Raw genomic sequence first — 12,239 nt, forward strand, 5'->3', positions numbered from 1 at the left:
AATTACAAGATTTACCAACTTATATCACACATTTTAATTAGTAATAATTGTGTTAATACTTTTTTTTTTACGATCTTTGACGAAGTATTGAGAAATAATCTTTTAATAAATTATTTTGCAATTAGAAATGTATTTTGAGAAATATAGACTTCGAACTAATTGTACAATAATAGAAAACACAAAAATTAGGAAAATATTAACAGCGTGAAAGTCATTAATGATAAAAATTACTAGAAGTCATTAGTAAAAGTTATTAGAAGTAATAAATAATTAGAAATCTTAATTTATAAATACATTTTATTTCGTGTAATAAGAGTTGAAACTTGTAATTATTCAAACATCCTCCTAAATTCACATGACACTCACACTATTTTGGTATACGAGTTTTAACCTTTTTATTTTGTATAGATTCAAAACATGAAACTTATCTCATTATATTTACATAAAAAAATATATAAAACTCAATTAAATGTTGTACAAAAAGGTGTGGTATATGTTGTTGGATATCTTGGATTAACATAAAAACATTAAAAAAATAAGTAAGTTTTTGAATTAATACACATTTTTTTGTATATCTTGAATTAACATATAACAAAAATATATTTTCGTTAAAGAGGTGTGGTGAATTGGTGATAACATCTTGGAGTGAGAATAACAACTCCCATAAAACTATTGGTTGTTAATGGTGTGCATCAAGTAAAAGACAACCGGCTCACCTAAGGATTCCTATGCTTTAAAGGATTGGGGAGTTACGTTTTGCACCTCCTTTTTTTTTAATCATTTTTTTTTCAATTTCATTTCATTAATATCCTTATCCATGATTTAATTTTATAATATAAAAATTAAATTTCTAAAATATTGGAATTATGTACATTTCCAAAAACCAAATTTTAACTCTTATAAACAAAATTCAAAAAAAAGTTATAGCTGACTGCAAATGAATTAAGGAAATGATTGATGCTGAATGCCATGTCTGCTTCGTCATGATTGTAACATTTAAGGAAGCTACTGTATAAATTATTGGCAAATGTCGCCTAATTAAGATATTGATCAAGAAATTAAAAAATATATATAACATGTTAAAAAATTACATTATTTAATAATTTTTTTCCTTTATGACTTTTATAATAAATACTTGTTCTTTTTAATTTCTTGATCAATGTTGTAAGAATAAACATTCTAAAACATTTTGGAAGCAATAAAAGTCAAAAGAATTGATCTCTTAGTCCCCCAAACGCTCCAGCTGTATACAATTTTATGTAGCCCAATAGCAGTTAGAATTTAATTCCTCTTGAGCATGAAGATATAGCCGTATTGGCGTAATTTTGGAATCACGTCACTATATACAAGTCCAAACACGGGGATAAAACAAGTAAGCATATCGTTAATATAAGAGTTATCATCAACTAAAAAGAGTTGTAATTTTTCTTCTACAAAAAAAATGTTGTTACTGTTAGAATAATGTGACTCATATAAATTAAGGGTCTAAATTTGATTTAATAATAAAGGGACCTATTGACAAATATGAGAAGTTAATAAACTTCTAATAACTAATTTGATAGAAATTTGTTAAACTTATAGGATGTTATTAAACTTCTGATAACTAACTTGATGGAAGTTGATTTATAAAAGGAAGAGGATTATATCTCTGTCATAAGGGTTTTTCCTCTAATTACCATCAAGAACGTGAGAGGAAAATAACAGAAAGAAAAGAGATAGATTGGGACAAAGAAGATTGAAGAACTTATGTTTTCATGGATCAAGGTAAGTTCTACTTACTTTTAAACTGTATGAGAGAATCATAGATTCTAATATCCTTACAATATGTAATAGATTCATTGAATATAAATGTATAGAATCTATAACTTACATGTGGTATCAGAGCCATAGGTTATTGAATTTATGATTCTCTATGAATGATGTTTGTTCCACACATTGTAAGAATCTGATTCCAATTGGAAAATTATTATAATTGTTTTCAAGTTTGGAATGCCCTGAATCCAATTTTTGAATGTCTTGAATTGAAATTCAATATCTCTCTCTTACATCAATTTCAATTCAAAATTGGATCAAGTAATTTGGATTAAATGTATGATAGATTTGTAATCACCAAAGTGGTCAAATCTTTATGTTTTGTTTAATTCCAAATTAGTGAAAATTTTATTTCAATTACCCATAGAATGGATGCTAAATTATAGATTATTGGTTTATGGGTTAATTGAAGTTCATTATTATAAGACATTTATGGATCACCCAAAGGTTGATTAGTTGTTCTTAAAATTTATGGATATGACTGTTGGTAGCATGTATACATTATTAGTTTTATTTATATATCCAATGATAATAAGTATTTCTAATTAATGCATATGTCTTACCAAATAATGTTAAAGTCATTAGCATCGGTATGTTTCTTTGTGTATTAATGTATCACCCAAAGGAGAACATTAGTATACATAGAATGTTTGTTTGTTATTTGAATTTGTATTGTAAGTGTAATTTATGACTCAAAGTATTAATGTTAAGCATGTGTTAATTGCAGTATCTCTTCCTGTATCTTTGCATTCTCTTGGTATGTTTGTTCCGGTTTTTAATGGGTTAAATTTCTCTGATTGGAGTGAACAAGTCCAATTTCACTTAGGTGTGTTGGATCTTGATTTCGCTCATCAAGTTGAAAAACCTGCTACTATTATTGATGCTAGTAGCAATGAAGAGAAAACCCATTATAAGGCCCGGGAAAAGTCAAACAGAATTTGTTTAATGCTTATGCACATGAGCATAGAAAATAACATTAAGTATGTTCTTCCCAAAATTGAAAGTGCAAAAGAATTTATGAAATTTGTGGAAGAACGCTCCCAAACTGCTGATAAGTCTCTTGTTGGGACATTAATGAGTACTTTAACCACCATGAAGTTTGATGGTTCTAGTACTATGCATGAACATGTCATTGAGATGACAAATATTGCAGCAAAACTTAAGAAATCAATATATGAACTTAAACAGGCTTCCCGGCAATGGTATCTTAAATTTAATGATACTATTACGTTCTTTGGATTTAAGAAAAACATTGTTAATCGGTGTATATATTTGAAGGTCAGTGGGAGCAAATTTATATTCCTTATTTTGTATGTTGATGACATCTTGCTTGCAACTAATGATCTTGGTCTATTAAGTGAGACTAAGAAGTTTCTCTCTAACAACTTTGAAATAAAAGATATGGGAAAGGCAAGCTATGTGATAGGGATAGAAATATTTCATGATAGATCACAAGGACTGTTAGGCTTGTCTCAGAAATCATATATTAATAAAAATTTAGAGAGATTCAGAATGGATAAATGTTCGGCATCTCCCGTTCCAATACAGAAAGGAGACAAAGTTAGTCTCATGTAATATCCAAAGAATGATCTGGAACAGAAACAGATGGAAAATATCCCTTATGCATCTGTTGTTGGGAGTTTGATGTATGCTCAAACATGCACAAGGCCAGATATTAGCTTTGCAGTTGGAATGCGTGGTAGATACCAAAGTAATCAAGGATTGGATCATTGGAAAGCTGCAAAGAAAGTCTTAAGATACTTGCAAGAGAAAAAAAAAAGGATCACATGCTTACTTATAGGAGATTTGGTCATCTTGAGGTAATTGGATATACAGATTCAAACATGTAGGCTGAATTTGTGGCATGCTTTGAGGCCACAGTTCAGGCTAATTGGTTGCAGAATTTTATTTCAGGACTTGGAGTAGTTAACACTATTGTCAAGCGGCTGAAAATTTATTGTGATAATACCGCAGTTGTCTTCTTTTCTGAAAACGACAAGTATTCTAAAGGTGCTAAACATATGGAATTGAAATACTTTGTCGTTAAAGAAGAAGTTCAGAAACATAGAGTGTCAATAGAACATATTAGCACTAATCTAATGATTTTTGACCATTTAACAAAAGGGTTACCGCCAAAAGTATTTACTGACCATGTAGTGAATATGGGCATTATGTCTGCTAGTGAATGTTGAATGTTATTATTATTAATAATGTCTATTTAACACTTTGAGCTCATTATTGTGTAAGTTTCTAAAATTTGTGTTTTCCACTTTATGTGTATATGCATGCAAATTATGATGTGGAAAACATATTATGTTTTTGAAAGAATGACTTTTGTTTGAACCCATTATGACCTTCTCATTTTACAGTCATATTAAAGAGAAGAATAATATAGTAGGACATGGAAGGGAATATGTTGATTAAATGACATGTAACCGCCATGACTCTTATTGTTTTTATCTTTAATTATGATTAATGATGGAGCCAATTTATCTAAAGTCTTTTAATGCGCATTATGATTTATGTAATTATTAAATCATGAAGTGTTATGACATCACACGAGTCAAGTGGAAGAATGTTAGAATAATGTGACTCATGTGAATTAAGGGCCTAAACTTGATTTAATAAAATAAAAGAACTTATTGACAAATATGAGAAGTTAACATACTTTTGATAACTAACTTGATGGAAGTTTGTTAAACTTATGAGAAGTTATTAAACTTCGGATAACTAACTTGATGGAAGTTGGTTTATAAAAGGCAAAGGGTTCTATTTCTGTCATAAGGATTTTTCCTCTAATTACCATCAAGAACTTGAGAGGAAAATAACAAAAAGGACAGAGATAGATTGAGACAAAGAAGATTGAAGAACTTATGCTTTCATGGATCAAGGTAAATTCTACTTACTTTTAAACTATATAAGAGAATCATAGATTCTAAGATTCTTACAATATGTACTAGATTCATTGAATATAAATGTATGAAATCTATAATTTATAGTTATTTATATAACTCTTTATGTGTCTATTTATTTACGTTATATCATTCATAATAATTATTTTAAATAAATTTTTTATTAGCTTTAAATTATCAAATACTAAACCATCCACATCTTTATAATTATTTGTTGACCACTCAATTATGTAAAAAAATCATCTTAATAATGATATTTTATATATATTTTATTTTATTTCTTTTTTTTAGAGATTTATTTTATTTTATTTCCATATATTAAACAACCGCTGTTTATATCTAGTTTCTCTTTAATTTAACCCCAATATCGAGAGATTGTTGTTAGAAAGAGTTTTAAGTAGGCAATGTAAAGAAAAATGGATTTCGAAATTTAAATTTCAATATATAAACAAGTTTTCAGATATTCCGAAAGCCAATTTTTTTTACATAGTTCTAAGATTTAATTTCTTAAACGATGAGTCTAACCACATGCATAATAAGAATATTATTAGAATAAAATTTAACAAAAACGAAGAGGATGCAATCAAAAATAAAAATAAAAAAGGTGCATAAAGCAATCCACTTTCTTTCATGTTACAGCATCAAACCCATGCGCATCATTCAATTTCATTGGAGCCTTGGCAAAAACTAAGCCCTTCTTAACACCTTCAAGTCAATGTCATCAATGAATCCGAAGCCTGATGATTGCTATTTCAAGAATTTCAAGGAGTTTTTAGGAAATTCATTTAACCTTACAAAAGTAATAACTTGTTACAATAAACTTTAAAGCAAACTCTTACTAACTTATTTCAATAAAATTATGTCAAAATCACAGCTTGTAAGTTGTAACAAATGCCTTAGTCTTTTCAACTCGCAGCTATCCGAATCAATCTCAATGTGTTTTTTAAATAAAAAAATTGATATAAAAAACACACCAATACTTTTTGCACCATATAAAACTGTTTCCCTGAATACTTCAATATATATCTACTCAAGTATATAGGTATTTTGTAAGATGAATAACTCTACATCACAAACCCAGCTCGGAATACAATCTATAACTCAAATATACATGAGAACCATAATGTAGTTTAAGTCCCAACACATTTAGCCCTCAATGAACTGTTTAGTATAAACACGGTGCCGCCGCTCTCTTGCGTAGATGACCCAAAAGATCAAAGACAGCATTACAGCAGCTGATACCAAAACCAATCCAATATAAATCAATTGACTGTTTCTCTGCAGACCAGGGCAGTGATCATTGCTGATGTCTGTGAATGTTTTCCGCACGAAAGTGCAGTCTTGTAGATCAACCAAGAATGGACCATAATGATATAAGCCATAGCTTACATTCACTGCAGCCTCCATTTGGCCATAAATGGTCGGGGTCATCCGACCAGGCGTCTTGCAAATGCCTGAGGAAGAAACCTCACAAGTATAGTTCTTCCACACCTACTCAAACAAAATCTGAATGTTACACATGTTATATCAGGAATATGCTCAAGGGCTTCAAAAAGGGGAGTGTAGAAAAATCAACTATATTAGTTGACCTTTAGTACTTTGCTTGCATTAATGAGTTGTGTGACCTTTTGCATTATTGAGTTTAACTAAACGTTACATGTGATTTTTTATGGGTTTTTTTTACTATGTGTGCGCGTTTGAACATAATTTTTCATTTCTGGTAGGTACTAAAATCACACCCTTTACACGCTCCTCTAAAATGAGTATTTCACTTACAGACAAAAGTGAGACATCAAATATTAATGCAAAAACTAGGAGAGTATATTATGACAAATCCATGATTAGTTATGTGTATATATACTAACATTTAGTGTTAATTTTTTTTTTTATCAATAACTGAGATTCCTTGCATTAAGTGAAGGTTTACTTTCACGGAGCTAAACCTTTCTTTGAACCTATAAGATCTTGATTTTTCACAACCTAGCTTTGGACAATGAGTATCCAAACTCATCAACATGTTGGTAGGTAAGAGAAGAAAGTTAACAGTACAATTATAGGCTAGAAAAATAACCAAAAAAAAAGTGAAGAAAAAGGAGGGCCCAGCAAGAAAGTGTCTAGCTAGGCTTTTGTTTACTGGATATAGATTCACTTTTAAAAATCTTAAATAATCCCTTACCTCAGCAGCGTTGTCCAATGAAACTTCCCCATCTGCACATGACCGATTTGTGAGATCACTGTTAAATGGATTGCACAGACGAGGCATCAAGGGGCCTGATTGATTGTAATACAAGGGTACAGCAGCAGGCGGGAGATTTCTATTTGTGACATTGGAAACAATGTTGTCAACTAAGTTAACAAGTTGGTGTGTCACATCCCTGGTTCGTAACAAGGTTTCTTGGGCAGTTGCATTATCCACACATGGAAGAATTTCATCCAAGGCTGTATGTGCAGTAGGGTTCTGCACCCAGCCATCCATGGCAACACATGTATCTGCAACGACACTGGTGCAAATATGCATAAAAACAAGTTTGTGTCATAATATGCAATACAAATGATTATAGCAGCACAACAGACTTCATCAAACAATACAGTGACAAGTTATTATAGCAGCAATGGACTTCATCAAATGAAGTATAGAGACAGATTATTAAAATGAGTCCTCATACCTCGAGAATTTCATAAATTGAAGATCTTCAAAGTATTAAACTAATCACCAAAAGCATTTAAATAGTATCTAGTTTCTTTTCTTTTTTCAGTTCTCATGTAGGAAGATTTTGATTTAGTATTATGATTGAAAAATACAGCTTCAATTGCCAAGACTCAAATCTTGCATCTACAAAATAAGCCAATCCCATATACTATAATACACTGGAAAACATCTGACTTACAAAATTTCTTTGCTTTTCATTTTCCTCCAATGCCATTCACCAATAATTTTATCCAAAGCCAAAACATATCAAAAATCCAGATTTCTAATTTTTATGTTGACATATTATTCAGCCAAATAAGCACAGAAGAACAAAATTAAAACAAATGACGCAATAAACTGGTGATTTTATAAGTAACAAAAGCCCATTCCTCAAACTTTAACTATTCACCCCCTCAATCAGAAAAGGTAGCATGTCTCAAATATAACAATAATTAAAGGCCAGCAGACAGGTCAAAAAACATGTGACAAAGCATGTAGTCATAAAAAATGATTAATTTTGTTTCAGATATTTTGAAAATTTTAAAAGACCCTTACCATTTCAGCTATCACAATCAAAGCATGTAGTCATAAAAAATGATTAATTTTGTTTCATTCAAGCTCTATATTGATTTAAAAAACATGAATTATCAACTTCAACATCTATAGTTTCAATCAATTATTTCTTACAGCTTCAAATTTCCTGCTTCCTTCAAAAATAATATCTGCTTTTCAAAACACATAAAGCAGTCCAACTAAACAATTTTAGTTAGAGCATAAATTAAGACACAAAATAACCTAAAACAAAAGTTCATGTTACATCAATAGAATTTACTAATGATTCGTTTTTTTATGGATGTTAACAGATTTGAATTGCAAAAAAAATAAATTTTCATATATCTCACAATGAATCCATTTACTGATGAACAAGCAAAACAACATAAAAGGAAAGGCATGATTATTTCATACATACATACATACATACATACATACATACATACATACATACATACATATATATATATATATATATATATATATATAAGCCTCGAAAGTTACATGAAGGCTACCTATCAGCAGCCAGGATCAAATCCTCAGACTGCTAAACATTGAAACAAGAGATCCTAGATTTGAACCAAGGTGAAACAGAGTGACTAATAAAAGACAAGACAGCAGAGCAACCATAGTGGCAGTGAGGTGAAAAATAAAAATGGAAAATCAAAATAAATGCAACAAGAAACAAGAAACTTACTTGTGAAGAAAGAGAAATACACCACAAAGTATAAATGTGCCAGCAACAAGAATCCACCCGACAATAACCAAACTGCAGCCATTGAAGGAACAATATTTACTGACTGGACATTTAACAGGATAAATCTATTACGAATTAAAAAGTCCAGAAGTAATAAAGATATAGAAAAAGGCCATATTAATTTAACTTACAAGTATACAAGACCTTGCAGCCCAAATATTGAAAATACTGCAGAGTTTTGGCCACAAAACATAAACAAATGAGACAATATCATAATTGCAACAAACTTTAACATAGAGCAAGAAAATCAAAACCAAAACAAGTATTAAAAAAGAAAAAACAAACATACAGAATCCGAGAAATGCAAGAAAGAGCATAACAGCAGCAACAATAACCAGAGCCAGTCGCCTGCAGCACACAACAGATAATTGTCAGCAAAAAAGACATTTCAAAACCTCAAACCAAAATCAAGATTTCAAAGTGTACTAACATTGCATCTATGACATCTTTAATTGTCTCTGAATTTTCTTTAGTCTTGCTGGAAAGTTCTGCAGCAGAAGAATTAATCTTTGTCTGAACTTCATCAATGTTCTTCTGAACATCACCTGGTAAAAAAACCGCATCGACTCCAATCTTCTGAGCTGCATCAAGATAATGTGAAACATTCCTGAGGTTTTCAGCAGTGAAGTCAGCCTGACTCACCACATATTTAAGTGTGCTTGTGGTGCTCCCATGAAACTTCCCCTGAGCAGTGTATAGAAGAACACATCCGACTCTAACATAACCAAACAAAGACTCTTAGATAACCTAAAAAAACCATATGAACCAAACATAATACAATAGATGGCAGAGAGAAAAAGAACAAACATTGCTGCAAGGGTGAAGAGAATGAGGAAGATCAAGGACAAAGCATAGGCCAAACGTGAATAACCATAAGGCTCTCTTGGACAACAGCAGTAACACAAGCAGATTAAGGATAAACTGAGTCCAAAAACCACAAACCAGACCGCAGCAACAACAAAGAAGGGAACCGCGGTGAAAACAACTGACTGCACCAAAAAGCCAACAACCACAAGTTAACCAAACATTATTAATAGTTCCAACTAGTCCAGACATCACAACACAGAATAAATCATGAGTTTTAAACTACAAAGAGAAGAATATGACAAAGTAAAATAAATTGAGTTTCTTCATAAGCCAAAATCATTTTATACACTTAATTTTGTATAGAAAATTCTTCCATCCAACTTCTTAATAAACTAATTTTAACTTAAAGAAAAACTCAAATTTATTTCATCTTATTTTTTTCACTTAAAGAGAAATTTATTTATTTACAATCAAATGAAACCAACAAATGACTAGTACCACGTTAGAAGTTTGATTTTTATTAAAAGAGAAAAAAGAAAAGAAAAAAAAAAGTGAAGAGTGGTTATAGAAGGTTAGGTAGGAACTGACAGCAATGTAGTGGCGATTGCTGATGTTCCAACCACCGGTGTAACGGTTGAAGTTATCCAAAGGGTCCTTCCTTGTGGTTCTTTTCTGAGCCAATATCAGAGAGGCGTTGCTCGTGGCCTCTTCTTCAGCCATGGATCTCCTCGTTTTCCACGGTAGCACCTCGTGGTAGTGCTCTCCCTCGCCACCACCCTCAATTCCATCTGAAGAAAAAACAATACCCAGATAACAAAAGCGAAAAAAAAAACATACCCATTTCATGAATATCAAAACTTTGTAAATAGGTCATGAAAAGTGAAAAAAAAAAGGGGAAAAAATACCTTGAATACGTAAGGAATGGAAAGAAGAGGTTCTTGCAGCGGTGACGGAGAGAGAGAAGAAGAAAATAGAGAGAAGGAGGAGGAGAAGAGAATGGTGTGGTGTGAAGCATGGCATACTGGGGTTACAGTTTTGGGTTAAGTTTGTGTGTTTTTTTCTTTTTTTGTTGCGGTTTCTCCGGAGCTTGTTTTGGTTCTGCAGTGAAACGCAGAGAGAGAAGAGAGAGGAGAGAGAGAGAGAGAGAGAGAGAGAGAGAGAGAGAGTGTTGTGTGAGATGCAAAGAAGTTGTGGTTTGAGGTTACTTTATTTCGGGATGGTGGTGATGAGATAATCTTCTGCATTTCGCGTCTTCGGAAACAGACACTCGATATTTATACTTGTAGGCCCTTCTGTATGCTCTGTTTAGCCTTTGTTTGTCGTCTGCGTTTCAACCGCGTGACCAAAACGCCCTTGCGTTTTGTTCCTTTTTTCCACTTCTGATGCCAAATTACGGTTTTTTCCACTTCCCATCTCTCATGAGATATTTTGTAAAAATACATACATCTTTCTTAGTTTTGTTTTTAACATTTGCACTGATCTCCTTTTTAGATGTAATATTTTTCAGAGGATGTGTTGTATATTTTTAAATAACTAAGAGACGTTTATTTCATGAATAATTTTTTTAGTTTTGATAATATTTTTTCCTAAAACTATAATATGGGAGTGTTATTCTCATATATTATTAAAAAATATGTTTGTTTAATTATTAAAATTAGTTGAGAATATTTTTATTTTTATATTTTCAGGAATAATTAAAATATGTATTTGAATGATTTATTTTCTCAGAAAATATATATTATAATTATTAAAATGTTTTATTGTATTAAAGATATTTTTTTATTGAGTGTAATCAATGTGGAGAAATCTCACAATTTTTTCGCATAAATGCTAAACAAGTTTCCAATCTAAGGCAATGATTGTTTTATGAATAATTTTTTTATTCTTATGATTATTATTTTTGGGAATAAAATATGAGAATATTATTGATGGGTACACTATAAAAATATGTATTTGGTTAATTATTAAAAATGGTTGAGAATGTTTGTTATATGCCTAGGAATAATTAATATATATATATATATATATATATATATATATATATATATATATATATATATATATATTTGTTAGATAATTTTTTTTCTTAGAAATATATATAATAATTACTGAAATATCTTTGTCGTTAAAGTTTGTTAAAAAAAATATACAAGTGTGATCAGAGTAGGTACAAGCCTCAAAAAATAGTGCCAAAGATACATCATTACAATTTACAACCCTTCACAATCTCTTTTACAGCCTCACACTTTAAAACTGTAGTCTTGCCATTGCCGCGAAAGTACATGTATACTTGTGGCAAATCAAATAGTCAAACAAAAAGATACAAGTAACTTCAAGAGAATAGCCAATCTAGAGTTATAATGTTAATATTATAAAATTTGCAGTGTTAGTATTATAAAAATGTAGATTACCTTTTTAAAAATTACTGTGAATAACATAAATGAAATTGGCACAGGAATGAAATGTGTAGAAATGAGAAAAATTCTAACACCTACATAAAGGAAGCATTAACACAAAGGATAATTACGTACTGTACGTGTAATAAGAAGGGTGTATATGTATTTTTATTCACTAAAAAAAATTCTTATCTCATGGGAATATTTTTATCTTTTTTGTGGAAATTATATATTAATTTAACGTGAGATTATCACTTAACCCAAATAAAAATATATTTAAATAATAGTACAGGGCGTACTCCCCTTGCAGACAT

General features: G+C 30.6%; 1 protein-coding gene across 1 annotated transcript; it reads right to left on the reverse strand.

The window, feature by feature from the left end:
• Positions 1–5,704: 5,704 nt before the first annotated feature.
• LOC100809927 (uncharacterized) lies at positions 5,705–10,778 on the reverse strand. The gene is made up of 9 exons (XM_003546543.5): positions 10,435–10,778; positions 10,118–10,317; positions 9,530–9,711; positions 9,153–9,437; positions 9,012–9,070; positions 8,854–8,890; positions 8,663–8,734; positions 6,901–7,225; positions 5,705–6,215 (listed from the first exon to the last, which is right to left on the reverse strand). Exons 1-9 carry the CDS (start codon positions 10,547–10,549, stop codon positions 5,871–5,873), a joined length of 1,620 nt encoding a protein of 539 aa, XP_003546591.1. The 5' UTR covers positions 10,550–10,778; the 3' UTR covers positions 5,705–5,870.
• Positions 10,779–12,239: the final 1,461 nt, after the last annotated feature.

This window comes from Glycine max, chromosome 15 (assembly GCF_000004515.6).
Source record: "Glycine max cultivar Williams 82 chromosome 15, Glycine_max_v4.0, whole genome shotgun sequence".
NCBI lineage: Eukaryota > Viridiplantae > Streptophyta > Magnoliopsida > Fabales > Fabaceae > Glycine > Glycine max.